The 24,902-nt window shown below is 42.6% G+C and overlaps 1 protein-coding gene and 1 long non-coding RNA gene across 2 annotated transcripts in view; one reads left to right on the top strand and one right to left on the bottom strand.

Annotated features, from left to right (window-relative positions):
- The window catches only part of LOC106538581 (uncharacterized), a 259,882-nt gene that overhangs the window by 98,358 nt on the left and 136,622 nt on the right, over positions 1-24,902 (bottom strand). The gene's annotated exons all lie outside the window — the stretch shown is intronic.
- LOC148048146 (uncharacterized) lies at positions 17,446-20,271 on the top strand. The gene is given in 3 exon segments (XM_087711233.1): positions 17,446-17,644; positions 19,403-20,005; positions 20,210-20,271. Coding segments are annotated over 3 exon segments (864 nt in total).

The following is a 24,902-nucleotide window of genomic DNA, read 5'->3' as shown; positions in this document are numbered from 1 at the left end:
TTACTTATTGATAACATTCCTATACAATCTTTCACCCCCAAAGAATTCTACATCTCTTTAGAGGCATTCTGTGATCACTTCACTTGATCAGCAAATGTAACCAGGCATCCCGAGCAGCTGGCTCAGGTCAAGGATCAAAGATTGAATTACATTCTGGCTTATGGCAGTTATCTGACATACCCCATAATACGAAGAAGTCTATTCTGTCACACAACAAAAACACGAGGAACTGTGCCAGCGAGGCAGGAGAAAGCAGGAAGACTGGAAGAGAAAGGGAACACTTGCTTATGTGTGCTGATGTATGGACAGGCTTAGGCCAGTCATCTTAAATATTTGTTCCAGCATGACCTTTAGTATGTTGGAGGAGTTGAGAAACCAAGAAACAAAGGCACTTTAAGCCTACCTTTTTTCCTCTGATTGCATAGCCATACATCTTGTTTAGTGGTGCTGTATTTCCCTTAATTCTTTAACTTAACATTAATTTTTAATAAATTTATATGCCGCCCAATCCCGTAGGACTCCGGGCGGCTTACAGAAACAAGATTAAAGTAAGGAGTTAAAAAGAGGAAAAGAGAAACAATTTAAAAATAGAAAAAAAAATCTTCCCAATGTTTCTACAATGAATATGTAGTAGCTGGGTACCCAAGGCCTTTTGACACTCCGTACTGGGTAGATAATTTCTTTGAATTTCTCCACTGAAGGAAGCCATTTTACAACAGTGACTCAGGGGGAAATTCCCCATTCATCGTGATGGTAACACTGCTATTGAGCTATAGATAGTCCTCCACTTACAACTGGTTGCTTAGTGACCATTTGAAATTATGATGGACTTGCCAAAAGCTAATTACAACCTCGTTCTGAAGCTCCAATGGCTGCTTCCTGCAATTATGCAGTTGTATTGCAATTGGCCCACATTTACTACACATAACCACAATTTATGTTTTTGCCTAAAACTGGCATTTCTTTCTAAACACCCTTTAGTAAAAAATAGGTTTGCTTAACAACTGTAGCATTCACTTAATGACCATTGATTCACTTCATGGTGATTTTCTTAACCACAAAAAAGTTGCAAAATCAGATCGATCACAGGATGTCCTGTTTTATGGCCATCCCAATTTACAGCAGTAATGGGCAGGCTGCATGACAATCATAAGCTGAGGACCTCTTGTACTGGCTGAATTTTTTTTTATGATGTTCTCTCTTGAAACTGAAGTCTCAAGCCAGGGAGGTTGCAAAGAGCTGGAGAAAGGAGGGTACATACAATAAACACAAGGACATTCACACACCACTTTTGGTTCACTCCTAACAAAGTAAGCACATAATATTAAGAAAAAGAAGACCCGGGCCCAAATAAAGTTGAGTCATGCTGGGCCATTCATTCTCTCCGAATCTATCTCATAAGAATTGTTACTGAAGGGGGGAAATGGAAGGGGGAAAACAATGTTACCAGGAAAATTAGCAAAGATGTTTAAAGACAAGTCAGTGACATGTTGGAAATGTCATCAAGCAATAGGTTCATACTACCATATGTGGTAGACATATGCAGAAGCAAGGCAATATTGGATTAAAATAAAAGTATGGTTAAAGAAAATGTTACAAGAAGAAATAGAATTTAGACCAGATATATTTTTACTAGGTATTATCCCAGAGAAATTCAAGAAAGAGGATACATATTTGATTACACATGTAATTACAGCAGCAAGAATTGTATTTGCCCAAATTGGAAATTAAATAAGCTACCAACAGATGAAGAGATAATAAAAAATATATTAGAATATGCAGAGATGAATAGATTGACAATGAAAATAAAGGATAAAGAGGAATTGGAGTACTTCAAGATGTTGGGAAGATTTTATGATTGGCTAGATAAAGCAAGCTAGAAAAGAAAGTAGGGAGAAGATAAAGTATCCAGATGACACACTATTAAATGGAAAAGGGAGGGAAGAAGAGGAAAACAGAAAAGAAAATATTAAATATATAAGTATATATTCAAGAGTGAGATATAAAGAGTGGGGGGGGGAAACATAACTAGGTTAGACTAGTGAAGGTAAGGGAATAAGAAATGGTACTAAATTATATTTGGGTTGGCGGAAATACCATCCCAAGGAAACATAAACTGACTTTTGAAATATACACTAACAACAATAGAAAAAGATATGGAAAGAGGAGGAGAGAATGAAAGGAAGATGGGGGAAAGAAGAAAGATGTAAGGATAGGAGGAGGGAAGAAAGTCGAGAAGGGAGGGAGGGAGAAAAGAAAGGGAAAACAAGGTGGTGTTACAAAAGGAGGAAAGGATGATAAATAAAGCAACCCAAACTGTATATTATAACTATTAAATGAAATAATAAATGTATAAGAATGATAAATGTAAAGAACAATAACAATCATGTGAATGTATACTTAAAATGATATGTAAGAGAATAAAAAATAAAAAAATTCTTTGGAAAAAAAAGAATTATTGCTGAGGGGGCGAAATGGAAGGGAGAAAACAATTTCCCCCCCACCCTGAATTCCTGAAATAATAGTGGGATAGAAATATAGCACATGAATGAATAATTCTCAGACAATTTCTGCAACCAATTCTTTTTCAGCAAGTACCAAGAACAAATAGAAAAGAATTTGGGAGGATTGCCTTTTTCTGGTTGCACTGGCAATCATTGGGCTAGGCATTTTGTATCCCATTATCTTCCTCATCATTTGCTTTGCCTCTTGCTCTCATCATTTTTTTATCTCACTGCTTCTCTGCCTCTTGTTGACTTTCTCACTCATGTTTTCCACCTGTCTCACACCTTTGCTGTTTCTCATTCAGTCTCACTTGCTCTCACCTGTGTTCATTTTCACTTCTACTTTCTTTCTCTTGCCTGCTCCATTTCTTCTGCTTACTCTCTTGTGTTGTACAAGAAACAGAGGTGGGTTGCTCCCGGTTCAGCCCAGTTTGGCCCAACCGGTAGTGGAATTCAGAGGTGGGTCACAGAACTGGCAGTCACCCAAGCCTTCCCCCCCACGCCAGACTGGTTCCCTCACTGTAGCTGGGCCACAGCCATTTTGGTTTTTAGTGACTGTGCATGCTCAGTTCACTATAAATTGTTCTGCTCACGCAGAAAGAACAATTTACATTGAACAGCGCACATACACGGGGGTTGTGAACCAGTAGTAAAACCCACCCCTGATAAGAAAGTGCTGGTCCTTTCAAGTGTTCATGCTGTACTTGATATGAGGCTGAGCTCTAAGAGTCCAGTGTCAGTTGAAGACATTTTACTGCCCAAGGTGGAGCTCAAATAATACCTCCTCCACTTATTAGGAACAATATTGTTTGTTTGTTTTTTAAAAAAAACCTTGAAGTCCCTTCCTTCCTTATTTCCTTATTAAGAAGCTTAGGATGAATTTAAAGCTGCGCCTTGCCCTCCCAAAAAAACTAGTTTTCTGTTGACAATCTGACCTTTGATACAAACAGATATATGGAGGAGGGAGTGTTTCCAGTAACAGAGGCAATGAAAGGAGTTCTACCCTCTCTCAGGCGTTCTTATGAGAGAGGTGAGCCTCTCTCACTATTCTCACTCTGATGAGAACAGGTGAGTCTCACTATTTACAGGTGGTTCCATTCCATCCAAGCAACCACAAAGACTGTGGATAATGAGAGCACAGAAACACATATTTCCCATGCACAAAAACTCATCTGACATTTTGCATGTATATCAAATACTGTATACAGAAATCATACCCTAAACTGCAGATTTGTGAAATCTTTACTGCAGGTGATAAGGTCAAATCTGTGTTTTCCAATTTCTTAGCATTTTTCCTGCAAGTACAGGGCCCTGAGGTTGTTTTTTTTAATCAGTTGAGTATTGAACCATTGGTTGTTATAAGAATTGACCCATGGCTTGTTGCCTGAGCCTGACGTCATGGGCTGAAAGTGAATGGCCCCATCTGGATTTCATAGCTAAGGACTAGAACTTGCAGTCTCCTGGCTTTCAGCCTGGTGCCTTAATCACTAGACCTAGCTGGCTCGCTTTGTATTTTTCAACTGTGGGTATGCAAAAACACAGATAAGGGCCACCTGTATAAGTTGGAAATCTTTTTCGTCAAAAATTAAAGATTGAGGAGGAGCCAACGTTGCAATGATACGGTTGTATGGTCTCGATGCTCTGAGACTGCAGCCAATACTTTTGCCGCTGGGTGGTCCAAATGGACCTAAACCATCCCAAAGAGATGGTGAACAGGAAGAATATGTCTTGCTGATCTCGGGAGATCGCAAAATCCCCGAAAGAAGCAAGAGAAGTTCTTCAAGCCAGCGGCAAAAAATCCAGCCAAGGCTGATGAAATCGGGTGACTCCAAAACGGAAGGATACGGAAAGTAAAAGTGTTTCTAACTGGTAAGGAACTTTTACTGTTTTAAAAAAGAGACTGCCTATAAAAACTTAAAAATTAATTTAAATTGAAGAATAGAAGAGTCAAGCAGCAGAATTAAATTTGGAATGTTTTGGATAGTGGTTATCTTACTTTTTAAATGCTATCTTCATGGATGGAATTTATGCAAGCCTTTTGAAATGGATGGATTAAGTTTTCTTCTTCCACCTTTTTTATGATTCTCTGTAATCTATAGGCTAAAGTTACCCTCTTTCATTCCTGTGGGTATTTTTCTAATTCATTTAAAGATTGGACTCCTTTTTCTAACTTGAAATACAAAAAAGATACAAAAGGAAACTTTTTAACAGCGTTACCGCGGCTCGGAGGCTGACAGGTCTTTGTTATTTCATGGATTGTTTTTGACTTGGCATCACAAGGTTTTACTGCTTGGCTACAGAGAGTGATAAGAAGGGAAGCACACAGATGGCCCTTTGAAGTGGAAACAACATCCTTTGTGAATCTATGCTTTAATCTTATTAACCTTCCAAGCTAGAGCAGCTGTTTGTTAGAATTGCACAACCTCAAAAGAAAATAGAAGTCTCAAATTTGCAAAAGATACTTTCAGAAATACAGAAATTATCAAATATATATGAAAGAATAGAAGAAAAACTGGAATACTTAGAGCACATAACAATAAAATATGATGAAAAAAATGAGGAGGATGTTTATCAAATACAAGATGGGGTGATTGAAACTCAAAAAACCAAAGTGGAAAATGAATATAAAGAGATTAAACCTGCTGATATTGATGGTAATTGGTTTGTTCCTGAAAATGGAAAGAATGGAATACTGAAAGAGGAAGTAAATGGAGAGGAAATCTATTCCAGAGGGCAGCATGTAGAAGAAGCAAAAATTAAAGAAATCTATGGACTATGTTATTAAATATCATGGATGTTTAACTAGAACAGGATATAAGGATTTAGTGTTAGTAGAGGATTTTAGAAATAGTAATTGAAAGGCCAGTATGTGGTTATGTATTTAACTTTGGTATATTTTATGATGAAGGATGTTTAAACAATTATAGTCAAATGAAAATGGAGATATAATGATGGTGACATGTATAAATATTTGAGTTAAAATACTTAAGTTAATGTGAATTATGTTTGTTGACTGTGGAAGAGATGCACAAAAGTTTTTTTTTGTAACCAACTGATACACTTTCTATAGCATGTAAAGAAGGATGATGTATTTGTTTTAAATTAAAAAATTTTTAAAAAATATTTAAAAAATTAAAGATTGAGAGCTCTGTACTAGTAGAAGTAGCTTGTCTCTTCCTGTTCATAACTGGAATTTAAAGTTTGCATAGTGCTTTAGAATTGATGGCATTAAATCAAGAAAGCTCTTAGTAATAGTAATGAGACAAACACTAGTATAGAATAGACTAGGATTTTCTTTCATTTCTGGCCTGGCTATGAATATTTTGAGTTAAAAAGGAGCAGTTTATCCCACACAATATAGCAGTGCCATTCTACAAATACTTGTTTGCCATTTTTTGATTGCAAAAGTTTAACAAAGGATCAGAGATCAGAGTGGGTGGTATTACGTAAGTACGGACGTTGTTAAATTTACGTGTTTTCACATGCTCACCAGGGATTGGTTGCCCAAACCCTGGGAAGTTTAAACTACTGTCATTGGCCAGCTGGTCTGCCAGTGCTCCTTAAAAGGTGTGCTCCAGCAGCCCAGCTGGCAGAGCGCAGTCACTTACTCTAGCAATAAAAAGTGCTGAAACTCACTCGCGCCTCTCGCCTGCTGCTTCTTGCCAATCTAACAGGCAGGACATGAACATAACAGTGATCTGGTTATCAATGTCTGTTTCATTTTTATAGGTCAGCAAGGATTTTAATATTTTTGCAACAAAATGGCTAAGTTACTTTCTACAGGCTAATAAAAGACAATGGATATGTTCAGAGGCTAATGAATCAATGCAATGTCGTGCGCTTAATCCACAGATCACTTTTAACATGAACATATATTTGCTGCTGGTTAGTGGGACTTTGGGTTGGTGGCTCTCACTGTTCCCCTCCCCCAAGGATTTTATATTTTTGCTTAGTCCGTAGACTTATCCAAGTTCTTTCCAGATCGGATCATGCCTGGCTTTTAAGATTAGTCAAGGCCAGCTTGTCCAATAAACACCACACAAACAAACCAGCCATCCACTCTCCTGGCACATTGACTACTGTTGGGTGCCAGAACCATATGATCTTGGATGACTTAATGAGCCATCTATGTTTTTAGTCCTTCCAACCACCATTAAAGTGTCTAGGGGACTTACCATTCTTCCCAGTTCCTGCCATCTCTCTCTGTCTCATAACAAAAGAGTAGGGCGGGACTGATGTTACTGAAGACAAATTCAAGGTGAGTGTAATCATTTTTTCCTTTTTCCATCTCTTTCTATGGCTGTGGAAGGATGCCTAGAGAGGCTTCCTTTTTTTGGAAAGGTCTGTCTAGGACATCAACGTAATCATTGACATTGGAAAGGATGGGGAACTCTTTGGAAAAGACTTTGAACAGGGTGGCAGAGGAGTTAATTTAACCCCAAACAAGATCTGATATAACCCTCCTCCTGGTTTAATTGGTCAAGTCAATTAACTCATCTCTGGAATTTGCATAACTTGCTTAGCTCTGTAGACCCAAAACCCAATTAAGCATGTTGTCTGGAAAGGAACACTCTTTAAATATTGTGAAATGCAACCCTGGAAACTTCCTTGACTTTCCTTTCATTCTGTAGTATAAGAAATTAGCAATAAAAAGGTATACAATGTTAAGGTTATACATCCTCAAGCTTTCCTATTCAGTTGAGACTTAACTGCCATAACTCCTCCCTCACCCCGTGCTACAGTATTGGATTTTTAAAGCAGAGAAAAATGAAACCCCAAAGATTGCTTGGTCTTTTTCTTTCTGCTTTTTGCAGAGTCTCTAAGGAAAAGGTTCACAGACAAAAGGAGTCCAATCTCAGGAGCTCTTGCTGCATTGCCTCAGTCAACCAGCTCCTTGTTTAAGAAACAAATTTCCACAGCTTCCCTCTGAATTTTCACGTTCGGCTGCCTGTTTTCCATCCACTCTGTCTCAAATGTGTTGTTTAATATTCAGATATTTAGTGCTCTTGAATATATACAAAAAAGTAATATATTCTGTGCCCAGCTTGCTAACACCGGCTTCTTTTTCTAATGCTTTAAAGGTCTCAATCATTTGATTTGACCGTGATTCTCCCTCCCTCTCCTTTCTTTCCCCTTCCCCCCTTCTGCCACCACCTTCATTTCAAGGAGAAAAAAAAATCTTTCCCAGGGCTAAATCCTGACAAATGTCTGCCTTCAACCGCCCCGCTTTCTTGCACACCCCCTTTGAAATATGTATGCGCATGTTATGCAGGGTGGATGCATATCAATGCCAAGCTATCTACCTTTGCATATTAAATCATTACCACATCTTTGCTGGCAGTAAAATATGCAGAGCGTATTCTAAAGAAAAGCCTCTCCCCTGCCGAGCCAGCATTCTTCCTTCTCCCCACTCCCTCCCAGCTTTAGCCCAGAGCCCAGGTATCTCATGCCACCCTCCTTTGTTCCTTTGCAAAGGCATTTCTCTTGTTTTCTCTTTGTCATTGTCACACGGTTCTGCTGGAAAAGGACTTTTTGCAAATGTGACTCAAAGCAAAACCCTTCAGTGCCCTTTAATACCCTTCACCCCAGGCCTCCTCCCCCCCCCCCGCCCGTTCTCATCTGCCTGTAAGAACCACCACCATTGGGGAAAGTCTGGGGTTGACCTGCAGTGCTGCAGTGCACAGTCTGCCTACTACAGATGGCTGTTTCCCAGCATCTCTACATCCCTTCCTCTGGAGCCTAAACAGCCAGCTGACCTCCAAGCCTCCCGTTCTTTCCCATGCACCTTTTGGGCCATTTCAATCCATTAAAATCCCTTCTATTTAAAAAAAAAAAGCCCCAGGAATGCCAATTAGAGAAACTCTGGTGACTTTTTTGCATTGAGTTTTGTTTTCCTTGCTTCAGGGCTGGGCAGAAGGTCAGTTGAGATGCACTGGGAAACCTCTAGATTGTTAAAGATATCTGGCTGGCAATTATTCAATTTGTTTGCGTGTGTGTTCTGTTTGCACACACTCATACTTTTGAATCAGTTTTGACTCCTGGCAACTACTCGGACTCCCTGCAGTTTGTTTGGCAAGATTTTTGGAAATGGCTTGCCATTGCCTTCTGCTTAGGGCTGAGAGACAGCGACTGGCCCAAGGTCAGCCAGCTGGCTTCATGCCAAAGTAGAACTACAACTTATGGTGTCCAGGTTTCTAGCCTGGTGCCTTAACCTGTCCACCAAATTGGCTCTTAATCCATTTGTATTAACTGCAACATGAATCTCCCATACCTTATATTATAACAATTAATTTGACAATTCACATTATTTAGGTTGTTGATTTGAGCTCCAAGCTTGGCAGTTTGCTTGCAAACATTTCATTACCATTCGAGGATACATCGTCAGTGCATTTTGAATTGTGTTCTTCAGTCTTCTGAATGCTGGTCTTTAAATACCTATTTATGTGATGCAAATTAGTATGGATGTTGATTTGCATCAGATAAAAAGGTATTTAAAAACCAGCATTCTGACAGACTAGAACAATTCAAAGTGTACTGACGATGTCTCCTCAAATGATGATGAAACATTTGCAACCAAATCACCAAGCTCGGAGCTCAAACAAACAACCTAACTACCAATCCCAGCTACTAATATTCAAATATATTTCACATTATATATATAAAGGAAGAAAGCTTGGGGATGATCCAGGACTGTATTTCTTTGTTGAAGAACAATGCACAGCTCAATGTGAAACAACTTGCTTTCTCCATAAAATGCTCCTAAATTAATGTTATAACCATACTTTAAATCCAGCCAAAAAAAAACCGAGATGTGAATGGTCAGCATCTAGGAAAAGGAGCAAAATGGGCCAACTCACCTCGGACAACTTGCCATGGGACAACTTGGCCCACAGCGTTGACACGTTGGTCATGATGAGGTGACTGTGGTGAGTTGACAATGGCAAGTTGTCCTACACTGAAAAGATGAATCATCTTGTATTGCTTAAGCATAGTGAATGAGCTGCTAGGACCAAGGCCACAGGAATTTACTCTTCTATAACCCCATAATTATCCTATTATCCTTTGATAGTGACTCTTCTGCAAATGGCTTTCATATTATATTTTACTTTTATATCACTCCATCAATCAAATGTTTATTATGGTCATAGACAATAATATTGCTTTCATATGCATGTAGTACAGCAGGGGTAAACTGTATGGTGGTGCCTTCCAAGTGTTTGGGACTACAGATCCCACAATGCTTAAGCTGCCTGAAGGCTAATAAGAATAGAAATCTGCCTGAGCTATGCTAGAGAAAATAGATACAAAGATTAAACCAGTATTTTAGTCCCTGAACAGTAATTACAACTGGAACAAATATCACTGCTATAGTCCCTTAACCCTAAAAAATCAGTTTTCTTTGGAAAGCAATCCTGGACTGTAATTTAATACATGGAGTTGTATCTTATTCAAAATTTGGTTTTATTTCTGTATATTGAGTGCATATTTTAACTTCATAGGATATTAAAATAAGAAGATATTCTCATACTGATTGAATTTATTATATCTTCTCATTTCTGTTGGTGATTTATACTGTGTTGACCAAGGTTTCTAATCTTTAATTTTAGTTCAGTGCTTAATAATGCTTCTTAGTCTTTTAAAGTGATAGAATATAATATATAAGTGATTGATGCTATATTTGTTAGGAATGAAAATTGAGGTCCACATTTAAAGGCCCAATTAAATTGATTTGTTGCTAAAAAGCCCATGTTGAGGAATCTTCTTAACTAATGGCTACCAGCTGCTTGGAGTTTGATAAGGGTCAATGGAATTCAAAGTGGCTGGACTTAGTCCAGTTGTGGCTACTTAGGGATTCTAAGCCGATTCCTCTTTTAAGTCCACCCCCCCAGATTCTGCCACTTCTACAATATTGGAAAACTTCCAGCTCCCTTTTTCAATCTTTTCTTACTTATCTGTGTTTATATTATTTTAACTTTTCTTTTACCTCTGTTCATATCTTTTCTGTGAAATGTCCAATTAAAAATGTCTCTGCGATCCCATCTCAGAGCACTTTTAGATACTTTTGGAGTCTTCTATTACAATCCAGGATTTATGTAAACTGACCAGTATTCCATTTTACTCCCAATTAAGGATCATCAAAACTGGCCTCAGGGTTCAAAGAGCTCCAGCATATCAAACTGCAAAATATGGAATTTTGCAATTTGAAAATTGGGGCAGTTACATTGATATGAAATCCATTTGGCTATTTAGCTGGGATGATTTCATGCAATCCAGGGATTAACGTGGACATGCCGGTAGATGGCTTATAATTGGATTATAAACATCCTGAGTGCTGTGTTTAAACGTGATGTCACATTCAATGAAGGGCCCACATAAATCTGGGATTGAACCTGATTGAATTTTGGTAAGTAGAAAGAAGAGTTAAAGCACTCTTTCCTCTTGCTGCCCCCCCCCCCAGTTCTGAATCTTTTTTTTTTCTAAAATAGCTTTTCAAAAACATTCAGTGGTCTGTAACATATAGTTAGCCCTGTGGATTGGGGCAATTAGATGCAAATGGAAGAGAATGGAGTGCTGCTACTGAATTTTCCTGAAGTGTCTGGAACTGACCCCTGTCATAGACTAGGGGATCATTTGCCTGACCCAGCAATATGTGAGTAAAAGTGGATTTTGATTAGATTGGTGGCCAAACTAATTACCATTTAGCTTTTGAAGCTTTTCCATTGCTGAATTTATACCTATAGGTTTGTCTCTCAATCTCCTCCCAATCCTCTGTCCTGCATTCTCTTTGCTTGCTAATTTTATAAAAGCCTGCAACAAATGAAAGTATTATGGAGAACTCTAGCACAACCAAAGAACAGAGAGAAGCTTTGTTTCACAGTCAAATTCAAATCCCAGTTCCCAGGTGCCCTTTTTTAATAAGTACCCATTGAATGATTCACCTATGGCCCCTTTTGGGTGAAAGCTAAGACACAGAGAAAGTGCTGTTCCTTCCTTCACAACATTAAAGAGTCTAGGAGGTATAGTTATTTATTTACCGTATGACACATATGCACAGGAGATAAAATGGAATGTTGATGCTGCTGATTGGAATACTTTTGGTTTTGGTTTGGTTTTATTAGAATTTGTAGGCCGCCCTTTTCCCTAAGGGGACTCAGGGCGGCTCACAGAAAACCAGGGAAGGGGGAATACACATTAAGATGACAACATATAATAAAATAGTAAACAACATACATTCATCATTCGGGCGGGGTAGGAGTCCTTATCCCCAGGCCTGGCGGGCGAGCCAGTTCTTCAAGGCTGTGCGGAAGGCTGGGACGGTGGAGAGGGTACGAATCTCCACAGGGAGCTCGTTCCAAAGGGTCGGGGCCACTGCTGAGAAGGCCCTCCTCCTTGTAGTTGCCAGCCGACACTGGCTGGCCGATGGAATACGGAGGAGGCCTAGTCTGTGGGATCTTATGGGTCGTAGGGAGGTAATCGGCAGAAGGCGGTCTCTCAAGTATCCAGATCCACTGCCATGTAGGGCTTTATGGGTGATTAACAGCACCTTGAAGCGCATCCGGAGATCGACAGGCAGCCAGCGCAGCTCGCGGAGGATAGGTGTAATGCGGGTGAAGCGAGGTGCACCCGCTATCACTCGCGCGGCTGCGTTCTGCACTAGCTGAAGTCGCCGGATGCTCCTCAAGGGCAGCCCCATGTAGAGCACATTGCAGTATTCCAGCCTAGAGGTCACAAGGGCCCGAGTGACTGTTGTGAGAGCCTCCCGATTCAGGTAGGGTCGCAACTGGCGCACCAGGCGTACCTGGGCGAATGCCCCCCTGGTCACAGCCGTTAAATGGTGGTCGAATGACAGCTGTGGGTCCAGGAGGACTCCCAAGTTGCGGACCCTCTCTGAGGGGTGTAAAATTTGACCCCCCAGCCTGAGTGTTGGAATATTGGCCAAATCTTTGGGAGGAAAACACAACAGCCACTCGGTCTTTTCTGGGTTGAGCACAAGCTTGTTAGCCCTCATCCAGTCCATAACGGCCTCAAGACCCCGGCACATCACATCAATCGCTTCATTGATTTGGCACGGGGCGGACAGATACAATTGAGTATCGTCCGCATATTGATGGTATCTAATCCCGTGCCTGCGGATGATCTCTCCCAGCGGTTTCATGTAGATGTTGAATAGTAGGGGGGATAAGACCGAACCCTGCGGCACCCCATAATTTAGGGGCCTTGGGGACGATCTCTGCCCTCCCACTAACACCGACTGCGACCTGTCCGAGAGGTAGGAGGAGAACCACCGTAGCACGGTGCCTCCCACTCCCACCTCCCGCAGTCGTCGCAGAAGGATACCATGGTCGATGGTATCGAAAGCCGCTGAGAGGTCAAGGAGGACCAGGATGGAGGAATGTCCTTCATCTCTGGCTCTCCAAAGATCATCCATCAATGCGACCAAAGCGGTTTCTGTGCTGTAACCGGGCCTGAAGCCCGACTGGAAGGGGTCTAGGTAGTCTAGGTACTACCTAGGGGTCTAGGTAGTCTAGGTACTATTCTCATAGTTGAGCCAAAAGGTCATCCATTAATCCATTCAAATTAGCTTTTGGTTCTTACTTCTCATAGTCTTCTTAACAATATCAGAAAGAGACACAGGAGTGCCTCATGTGCATAGAGAATGATTTTTTATTTGTTTATATCCTTTCTTTATTATTTTTACAACTAACTCAAGGCAGCAACATATCCAACACACCTTCCCCCTTCTGTTTTCCCTCACAACAACAACTTGGTGAGATGAGGTGAGGTGAGGTTAGGAGAGAGAGACACACACAGAGAGAGACAGAGAGACAGAGAGACAGAGAGACAGAGAGAGACAGAGAGGCAGAGAGACAGAGAGTGCAGAGACAGAGAGACAGAGAGAGACAGAGAGACAGACACTGGCCCAAGTGTCACTCACCCCGCTGGCATTTTTGGCTAATCTGCCTCTGGGTTTCCATGCTTAATCCCTTAACCAAATCCACATGTAAGAATTTGATCTGCAATTTGTGGTTTCTTGTTTTGTTTTTGCACCACTCATCCACTGCTTTACATCCACTTTGCATACTGTTGACAGTGACTAACTGAAGGCCTGTCTTCACTTGCGCTTCATCAAGGCACAAACACGCCTGGCCATAATTTTTTTCTGGCTTGTCCCCATGATTTGGCCTTCATATTTTCCCCAAGACCATGAGTGAAGCATTTTTAAAGACATCATTAGCTGTGTTGATGTTAAAGTGGTATATTTCCTTTCATCCCAGCATTGTCCAAGGGCAACCTCAAGGTGTGCAAAAATCTCTGATTAACAATTACCTTGGAAGGAGGACAGAGAGCAGGTTTAATGTAGTGGTTAAATGCTGGATTAGAAACGGGAAGCTCATAAATTCTACTCCTCCCTTAAGCTTGAGTGGGTCTTCTGGGCCAGCTATTCTTTCTCCGTCCACAGGCTTGTTCTTGTGGGAAACTAGGAGCATTTGGTATGTACTGTAGCTGCCTCAAGTTGATCAAAAATAATGAGTGTCAGTGATTGGAAGCTGAGGCAATATAGGCAGAATAGGGATTGGCAGTGAGGACAAGCAATTTCATCCTGATTAATTCTCTGGCAGGTCAAGGATGGGTGGAGACCAGTTCAACTCAGCGATGAAGATAGATCCCTGTAATCTCTGGATCTGAATTTCAATGATGCACTCTTACTAAAAATTGTCGGTTTATTATTTTGTTTTATCCATGGTAGAAATGCCCATGTTTAATGTCTCATCATGTAGGCATAAGGAGTTTGGAATGTGTCCTGATGGTATGATGTTCCTTTTATTAGGACTGGTTTATTTGACTCCTCCTGTGGACACCATTAAGCGTATGGATAGAAAGTACCTTTCCCAATTATCATGACTAATATCATGCTTCTTCTTACCATGAGGCAATGCAGTTTGGCTGCCTCAAACAATAGATTTAGAGTAGTGTGGGAAATATGTTGGTTGCCAAGGCAAGTTGAATGCCATTTTTTTTAGGAGGAACAGCCTAGGCCAGTGTTTCTCAACCTTGGCAACTTGAAGATGTCCGGACTTCAACTCCCAGAATTCCCCAGCCAGCGAATGCTGGCTGGGGAATTCTGGGAGTTGAAGTCCGGACATCTTCAAGTTGCCAAGGTTGAGAAACACTGGCCTAGATAAAGAGAGCTCACACCTGTTTGCAGTCCAGTTGTTTGGGGAGATCATTAGTTTTTTTTAAAAAAAAACTGAGATAAACCTGTTAGGGCCTCATCCTAGAATTTTAGTTTGTTTTCAAAGTGTCAGTAAATATAGTTTTATCCATCATGGCATTTCAGAAAAAAAAGGCTCCAGGTAGCACTGAGGCTGCAGATTGCTTATCCCCTGATAAGTTATTTAGCTAAGGTTTTAAAATTGGGGGAGGGTTATTTAGTCTTCATCTTACAACAGTTCATTTAGTAACCATTCAAAGTTACAATAGTACTGGAAAAAGTGACGTGATAATTTTTCACAGTTACAATCTTTGCAGCATCGCCATGCAGTTCAAATCTCACCAGGCTCAAGGTAGACTCAGCCTTCCATCCTAATGAGGTTAGTAAAATGAGGACCCAGATTGTTGGGTGCAATATGCTGCCTCTGCAAACTGCTTAGAGAGGGCTGTAAAGCACTGTAAAGCAGTATATAAGTCAAAGTGCTATTTAATTCAATTTCTGGGAGGGGGGAAAGCCCCTTAAATGATTAATGGGTTTGCATAATGATTGTGTGTTCACTTTATGACAGTCAAAAAATTGTAAAACTGAGCACATGGTGACCCATTTTATGATCATCACAAGGATTGAAATTGTGTTTTCAGTTATGATGATAGGTTGAGGACTTATCTGTATTTTAGAAAACATGGCATTTCTCTGATTGTAGCAAATGCTATAGAAATCTTGATCACTATATGACTACTTGGTATTATTTAAGAAGTGTTTTCCATCATTTGAAGAAGGAGAACAGGAAGGAGACTATCTACATCAGGGGTGTCAAACTCAAGGGCTGGATCCGGCATGTGGGGTACTTCAGATCTGGCCTGTGGGGGAAAATAGTGAAGGATCAGCCCGCAGTGCCTCTGCCAGTAAAAATGGAGCTCAGGAGGGCTGAGCTCTGTTTTCACTGGCAGATGGCTGCAGAAAGTCATTGTGGCTGAAAATGGAGCCTGGGAGGGCTGCAGGAAGATCCCCCCAGCCCCATCCGGGCCATCACAGATGCCCCTGATACGAGTGATGTTGAGCCTCACTCTGGTCACACACCCTCTGACTCCCCAAGGTCAAACACAACCCTGATGTGGCTCTCAATGAAATCAAGTTTGACACCCTGATCTAGACGTAAATGAGGAGCAGAAAGTGATAGTTTAGCATAGCCCTCCTGATTTTTACATCTTCAAATGTACTGGTCCATGCAGTCTGGGAATACAAGAAACTACAGCTTCAACATATCTGGAAGATACCAGGTTGGGGAAGGATGATATAGGACAAAAACCCTGGAGAGGACATAGTTTGAGGGGCAAAAATGTTAATCACAGCTTTGATCTTTTTTCTTCTATACATCTAAAGAGATTTGTATGGAATACCTCAAGGGCGAATAGCATCTGTAAATGGATTAGCACTGGGACCAATAGAATGTGGCAATTAATGCTTAACTCCCCAGCCATTTTCAGAACTAAAATTTCCCCTCCAAGGTATGATTTGACTCTAATATACTTAAGACACTTTTAAAAATGGGAAGAGATGTGTTTCATTGATCTCCCATGTCTTAAATAATTTGGGTCCTAGAAATATCTCTGTTTTATTGTCGCCATGTTGGCATAAAATAAGTGGTGAGGATATGCAACTTTCCATGCTCATTCATCAAGCAAAGCAGAATGACCTTGAGTTCTCAGCTAGGAAAAGTACAATGACTTTTAGCCAATTTAAATATTTGCAATTGCTCTAAATGGATAATTATCTAATCTTCCAAGTACAGATGAAACAATATATCGGCCAGCATAGCCTAATAGATTCCTGCTATTCGGCTTCAAACTGGTTGTCTAAACTGCTATTCTCCATTATTCTGAGCCAGCAGAATCAATATTGTCTGAACACCTAGGCAAAATCGAAGGAAGAAGGATCTTGGGCAGAGAACCTCTGGTTACTTCACCTCCTGAATAAAGTACATGCAGCCTCCTCTCCTTCTATGAATTCTCCAGGATCTTACTGACAATACAGACATTAATGTAATGTTAATATGGGTAGTCCTCAACTTACAACCACAACTGAGCCCCAAATTTCTGTTGTTAAGTGAGGCACTTGTTAAGTGAGTTTTGCCCTATTTTAAGACTTTTCTTGCAGCAGTTGTTAAATTGATAAATTAGTAACCCAGCTGTTAAGTGAATCTGGCTTCCCCATTGACTTTGCTTGTCAGAAGTTCACAAAAGATGATCACATGACCTTGGACAAAGTCATAATTGTGAAGCAGTTGCCAAGCATCTGAATTTTGATCACATGATGCTGCAAAGGTCGTAACTGTGAAAAATGGTCATAACCGGTGGTGGGATTCAAATAATTTAACAACAGGTTTTGTGCTCATGGCTAGGGGGCATGGCTAGGTGGTCACGGGGCCACCTGTGATTCTGAGGGGCAGGGCAGTGCAGAATTTTAACAACCGGTTTGCCTGAACCAGCCCAAACCACCTGAATCCCACTACTGGTCATAACTCACATTGTTCAGTGCTGTTGTAACTTTGACTGGTCACTGAACTACCTGGATATGGATTCTGCATGGAGAAGAATGCCCACATTTGTTCCCTGTAGAATTATTTTACATTTCTAAGTTCTCTAGAAATTCAAAACATAAAGCATTATACAACTGAGTGTGTGTGTGTGTGTGTGTGTTTTCAGACAATATAAGTAGTTAGGTGGAATGAAGGAATGGGATGAGGGGGAAAATGTGCTACGCAAAAGCTCTGAAAAAGGCTCATTCAATGTGTTGCCATGGTTGTGTGCTATCCTAACCCTGGAATGGATTCTGGTTGGCTACATAATCAGCAATGGCTTATATGGAGATGGTGCTTCACTGCCAAAATCATGGAATTCTTTCTCCTTTCAATATGGCAAGAGAGGTAAGAAATTGTCTTCTAAGTTCCTGCTTCCTTAATCTTTCAGGATGAATCATTGCTATTTTAAGCAGGTTGGCAGACGGCAAAAAAGATTTATGCAGTAATAGTAGTGGGGAATTGTTTCAGACTCCGAGGTCTCTGAACAATAATCCATAATTCAGAAATTAATACAGGGAAGCAGTGACAGTGGGATTTGAAATAAGAGTTAGTGGCTAAGGCAAGGGGGGACTCCATAGGCTTGGTGTTTGTGGATGCCGTGCTTCTACACACATGCAATTATAACTTTAGCCGTTGCAGGAGAAGCAGACTTAAGCCATTATCTTTATTGTTTTTCCCCCCTCTGGTGGAAGTGTGTGTGCGCACACGCACATGGGCACACTTGCATAGATGTGGTGGAGGGAGAGGGAAGCAAGAATGAAGCTTCTTTATATAGAGTTTAAATTGAGCTTTAAAAGTGTGACTGAGCAAGATTTAATGATGACAATTAGCCTGGACAAATAGTTAATCATCCTGCAGGCATAATTTATACATTCTCTGTGCAACAGGAAGATTGTCAGCACATCGCCCTACAAATTAGGGCAATAAAAGAATCTCATAACCTCCAACAGCTTAGTTGTCTGACAGAGAGAGAGGGGGGGAGAGGGAGGGAGATCATTTCCCTCTCTTCCTTTCCTGGTTACAATGAAAACAGTTGAGGTTGCTGGGCACAGGTATTATATTTGATTTCCCTGGCTGCTTCATATTTAACTTCATCAGTGCTTTCTATTTACCCTTCCCAGGCACGATCTTCTTCGTCACACTCTGGAGTTAGAACAAAGCCAAACCTAATCACACTGCAACAGGTTGGATATTTGAAGAGGCTTTACCAGATCAGTCCAAACAGGAACTGCTCTTCTTGCATCATTAACCAATTCAGCAGGGAACATTTTTGGCTGAACATGAGATGCCTCCTTCTGACACTTATTCCCACCATTATTTTGCCTGAACTTGCCACCACTGTTAGACAAAACAGGCATAATAAATGGCCATTGACTGCTTCCTAGGGCTGAGGCTGACTGGACAAAGTCATCTAGCTGAAGGGTGGGCTTCAAATATTTCAGCAATGGGTTCTCTGCCTGGTTGCTGGGTGGCATGGCCATGGTGGCCTCCTGCACCACAGTGCGGGGTGTGTGTGTGTGTGTGTGTGTGTGTGTGTGTGTGTGTGTGTGTGTGTGGTGTTTTCACTTTCTCCAGGCTCTGGAGGCTTTCCTCGAGCCTCTGGAAGGGCAAAAGAACTTCCAGGAGGTCCATTTTTCCCCCTCCCTGAGCATCCACATGGGCCACGTGCAGACTCCTGGGAGGGGCAGGGACAGGTAGGAGAGGTGGGGCGGTAAGGGTGGGGCCAGCCAGGGTGTGATTTGGAGGTTTTTCAAGCCAGCCATAATATTAGCTATGGGTTCTCCCATATGGCAGCGCACCCCTTATCTAGCTGGATTTGTTCCTTAGGTGGGACTAGTCCTCACAGTCTCCTTGTTTCTAGTCTGGTGCTGAACCAGAACACCAAATGAGCTCTTACACAACCTTTTCCTCCTTTTTAAAAAAAAAATATTGCTAAAGAAGATTTATGTGGCCTGCCAAGAAAAATGGGGGCCATGGGAGAGGTGGGGGTCTACGGGGATGGGGGTGGGTCAGAGCATCCTGGTCATAGTTGGGAAGGGCAGGTTTGATGGGAGCTACAGGGCTAGCCAATCCCTTGTTCCGGCCCTGTAAGCTCAACTCCAGGACCTGGTGACAAGAGAAGCCAGGACCCTGGCCTCAGGTTGCTGCTGCTAAATGCCAGGTCTGTGATTCATAAAGCTCCCCTCGTCTGGGACCTAAGACTTGACGAGGGGGCGGACCTGGCATGTATTACTGAAACCTGGCTGGGACATGAGGGAGGAGTCCCCCTCTCGGAAATGTGCCCAGAAGGGTTCCAGGTGCTCCATCAACCTTGACACCAGTGAAGGGGTGGGGGAGTGGCAGTTATTATCCGAGGATCATTAGTTCCTTGCAGGATCCCTGCTCCAGAGACTGTGGGGTGTGAGTCTCTGCTCTTGAAGTTGGACCTAGGGGTTCAAGTGGGCTTGTTTTTGACGTACCTACCTCTCAGCTGTGTCACAACAGCCCTGCCTGCACTCCTAGAGTCAGTAGCCGGGTTGGCAGTTGAGTTCCCCAGACTAATAGTGCTGGGGGACTTCAACTTGCCATCACTGGGCGAACGCTCTGATGGGGCGCAGGAGTTCATGGCTTCCATGACAACCATTGACTTGACCCAGGTAATTCAGGGTCCGACTCAAAGACCAGGACACACACTTGACCTTGTGTTTCTCTCGGGGCAGTGGAGACGTGATCTTGAACTAAGGAGGATAGAGCCCTTGCCCTTGTCATGGTCAGATCACTTCCTGCTGAGGCTTGACTTTCGGGGGCTACTCCCCCTCCGCAGGGAGGTGGAGATGATTAAATGGTTCTGCCCCAGGTGCCTGATGGACCCACTGAGATTTCAGACGGAGCTTGGGGAGATACCTGACTCTCTTGCCCACACTCCGACAGACTCCTTGGTCACCACCTGGAATGCAACGGTGACTGGGGCTCTGGATCAGATTGTGCCTTAGCGGCCTCTCTGCGGCAGTGGATCCAGGAGGGCTCCTTGGTTCACCAAGGAACTCCGGGAGATGAAGCGCCAAAAGAGACACCTAGAGCGACGTTGGAGTGCTAGCAACTCCGAATCCAACTGAACACTACTAAGAGCCTTTATTAGGACTTATTTAGTGGCGATACAGGCGGCAAAATGTGCACATTTTTCCGCTCTTATTGTGTCCGCAGAATCTTGCCCAGCCGCCCTGTTTAGGATAACCTGCTCCCTCCTAAAAGGGGAGGTTGCAGGGAAACCCTTACAGGGACGGGCTGAGGAGTTTGTTCAGTTTCTTTCGGACAAAATCACTCAGATTCGGACAGACCTAGACTCCAGTTGGACAGTACCAATGGAGGTGCCAAGGGAAGGTCTTGCTCAGATTTCCTGGAATGAGTTCCAGCTTGTCACCCCTGAGGAAGTGGACAAGGCCATGGGAGCGATGAGTGCCTCCACCTGTTTGCTGGATCTGTGCCCCTCCTGGCTGGTCTCGACCAGCAGGGAGGTAACACGAGGCTGGCTCCAGAGGATTACTAACTCGTCTTTGCAGGAGGGATCTTTCCCGCAATCCTTGAAGGAAGCGGTGGTAAGACCCCTCCTTAAGAAGCCTTCTCTGGATCCAGCTATTCTCAACAACTATCGTCCGGTCTCCAACCTCCCTTTTTTAGGGAAGGTTGTTGAGAAGGTGGTGGCCCTACAACTCCGACGGACCTTGGATGAAGCAGATTATCTAGATCCCTTTCAGTCTGGATTCAGGCCTGGATACTCCACCGAAACCGCTTTGGTCGCGCTGATCGATGATCTCTGGTGGGCCAGGGATGGAGGACATTCCTCTATCCTTGTGCTCCTTGACCTCTCAGCAGCCTTCGATACCATCGACCATGGTATCCTTCTGCGACGGCTGAAAGAGGTGGGAGTGGGAGGCATCATTTTACGGTGGTTCTCCTCCAACAGGTTGCAGTCGGTGTTGGTTGGAGAACAAAGGTCGACCCCTAGGCCCCTTAAATATGGGGTGCCACAGGGCTCGGTCCTGTCCTCCCTCCTATTTAACATAGCAATATAGCAATAGCAGTAGACTTATATACCGCTTCATAGGCCTTTCAGGCCTCTCTAAGCGGTTTACAGAGAGTCAGCATATTGCCCCCAACAATCTGGGTCCTCATTTTACCCACCTCGGAAGGATGGAAGGCTGAGTCAACCCTGAGCCGGTGAGATTTGAACCGCTGACCTGCTGATCTAGCAGTAGCCTGCAGTGCTGCTTTTAACCACTGCGCCACCTTGGCTCTACATCTACATGAAGCCACTGGGTGAGATCATTCGTCGGCACGGGATTAAATACCATCAATATGTGGATGATACCCAGTTGTATCTCTCTGCCCCATGCCAGCTCAGCATGGCGATGGAAGTGATGTGCCAGTGCCTGGAAGCTGTCAGGGTCTGGATGGGAGTGAACAAACTCGCACTCAATCCTGACATCCTGGCTGTGGATGTTGCCCCCCAAGGACAGGCCAGATAGTCCATCCCTAAGCCTGGGAGGTGAAAATTTACACCCCTCAGAGAGGGTCCACAACTTGGGGGTCCTCCTGGACCTGCAGCTGATGTTAGAACATCATCTGTTGGCTGTGACCAGGGGGGCCTTTGCCCAGGTTCGCCTGGTGCACCAGTTGCGGCCCTATTTGGATCGGGAGGCACTTCACACGTTCACTCACGCCCTCATCACCTCAAGGCTTGACTACTGTAATGCGCTCTACATGGGGCTGCCCCTGAAAAGTGTTTGGAGACTACAACTAGTCCAGAATGCAGCCGCGCGAGCAATATTGGGTGTACCAAGGTACACCCACATTACACCTATCCTCTGAGAGCTGCACTGGCTCCCTATCGGTCTCCGAGCACAATTCAAGGTGCTGGTCATTACCTTTAACATGGCCTAGGACCCGGATATCTGCGAGACCGTCTTCTGCCACATACCTCCCAACAACCGATAAGATCGCACAGGATGGGCCTTCTCCGGGTGCCGCCAGCCAGACAATATCGGCTGGCAACCACCCAGGGGAGGGCCTTCTCTGTAGCCACTCCGACCCTATGGAATGATCTGCCCCCAGAGATCCAGACCCTACCCACTCTCATGGCCTTCCAAAAGGCTATTAAGACCTGGCTATTCTGGCAGGCCCTGGGCTGTTGACCTCATGACTGAGGTCCAGCCCTGATTAGACTGGGTGTATGATGTGGCTCTTTTAATCTATGTTTCTTTGTTTTTAACTTTTCTATTTTTAAAATGTATTTGTTGTAAGCCGCCCGGAGTCCTTCGGGATTGGGCGGCCTATAAATTCATTAAATCTAATCTAATCTATTATGAATCTTGTTTTGGTTGAATTAGCTATCAAGACACTGATATTCAGCTAGATTTCTATTTTTCCTAAAAGGTTACATTATAAGATGTCTGAGAAGTATATTATTTAATTCTGTTGCCAACCTCAGCATGAAGATGCTGTGTGTTAGACAGGAAAAGATGGGTGGGTGGAAGGGACAAGAGAGTTGTGGAGATGAGAAAATTTGGGGGCTCACAAAGGTCAGAGACACAAAAACTTGCTTTGTGGTTCCCCAGTGAAAACTCTGGAAACATTCAAATTGCAGCAAATAATGATCGGCTTACTTCTAGCTCATGTCAAAGCTTAGACTTTTCCTAACGCATTGCATGGATTTGGGTGAAAAACTTCAGTCTTCTGAAATGATAAGCTAATTTGGGAAGTAAGGATAATGAATGTATTGTGGCAAACTGCAGTTAGTGGAAACTGGGAAGAGAAGTCCAGAGCATTAGATCCACAGGGATATTCACAGTAGTTTTGACTCTTTACCTATATGTTGACAGTAAGATTTGCAGTGCATAGGGAGGATGGAGAATTGGCACTTATTAGCATCCTAAGAATGATCGCTGTATGTATAGACACTAATAATAAATAAAAGAGCATTCCCAAGTGGTCTTTGAAAAAGCAAAATGTGGCTCGTGATTTACCAAAGACAGTAAAAAGAAAATAAGGCCACTGTGCAGCAAAAGGATAAGGAGAAGTGAGTATGCATGTTAAATAATGTTGTGATGCAAAACCAGGTATCTGAAGGTGATATTATTGTAGATTTCAGGCAGGAATTAATTTTTATCTGTTCCACCTGATTCTGTCGATCTCTTTGTATTACAGTACTATTTTTTCCCAAACTCTTTTTAAATGAATTTGTCTGCCTTATCGACAGTGGATTAGATTCAGATTAAATGTGTAGTTCTCAGAGAAAGCAGAGGGACTGAAGTAATCATTCCGTTGCTGCAATAGAAAATTACAAGAAGCGACTTCCCCTACTTGCACTTCTCTAAGTCACAACAGCCTTTTTTTTCTGTTGTATCCTCATTGCTTTCATCTCATTCGCAGCCCATTGAATGGGACACACTTAAGTTATTCTTAGTTACACCGATATTGAAATAATCTTTTACTCCCCTCATTTTGATTCTGTCCAAAGGCAGCCTTGAGGTACATAAAATATGTAAAATCTGTCAGGCTTTATCATCCATTATTTTGGAATGAAATCAAATGACCGCAGTGCTTTAAAACAGAAGTAATAAATGCAGGATGAGGATCAGCCATAGGACACTGCCACACACTATGGTGTTGTATAGGTTTCTGCGAACCCAAGGATGGGCAGAGAATATTTGAATGTATTAGTAAAGAAAGGGCCTTACTCAGAGTTATTCATCAAAATGTACTACCATCAATATTTACCTTGACTATTTCAAGAACTCATCATGTCATATTTAAAATATTCCTACTTTTAAGCAATATTCAAATAAATGACCTTTCTTCAGAATGACAAACATGTAGAACTGTCTTATTCCTGCTATATTGGCTTGACCTACCAGGTCAAGCAGAGAAGATACATTATGGACTCTGTCAGTTAAATAAGTGTGACTGGTGAGGTCCAGGAAGCGGACCCTGCTCCTGTGGGAATACGCTAGGAAGGAGGAGGAGCAGGAGGAGGAGGAGAAGGAAGAGGAAGAGGAGGAGGAGGAAGACAAGGAGGAGGAGGAAGAAGAGGAGGAGGAAGGAAAGGAAGAGGAGGAGGAAGAGGAAGAGAAGGGGAGGAGGAGGAGGGATCTAGGAAGAGGGCCTTCTCTGCTGTCACCCCACCCTTTATGAAATTCTCCCCTCTGAGGTAAGGCGAGCTCCTTACTCTCCTAGCCTTTCAAAAGAGTTTGAAGACTTGGCTCTGCCAACTTCCATGGGGCTTGCAGAGAGGCACAAAAGTTTGAAGTTAAAAGGCCCTACCCACTTTAAGGTTTTAATTTATTCTACCCTTGTTATACCTAGAACATTTATTGAGATACGCTATGGTTTTTGTGGTTTTTAATCACACAATGCCCAGAGAGAGATGGGAAGTCTCTCAATTTGATTAATTGATTAATTAAGTAATATTTTTGGCATAAAGCAGATTTGGCTACACACCAAACTCTTGCAGAGGAATAGATGTAGAATCTACATCTCTCCACAGGTTTTGAACTACAATTCCTTGCATCCCTCATCATTGTCACTGCTGATGGGGACTTCAGGGAACGGAAACTCAGCAGTATCC

This window comes from Thamnophis sirtalis, unplaced genomic scaffold, assembly GCF_051295495.1.
Source record: "Thamnophis sirtalis isolate CommonGarterSnake01/CBP01778 unplaced genomic scaffold, rThaSir2_p1.2 scaffold_3, whole genome shotgun sequence".
Classification (NCBI taxonomy): Eukaryota; Metazoa; Chordata; class Lepidosauria; order Squamata; family Natricidae; genus Thamnophis; species Thamnophis sirtalis.
Note: the sequence above shows the minus strand (reverse complement) of the source record. Positions and strands in the feature narration are given on the sequence as shown.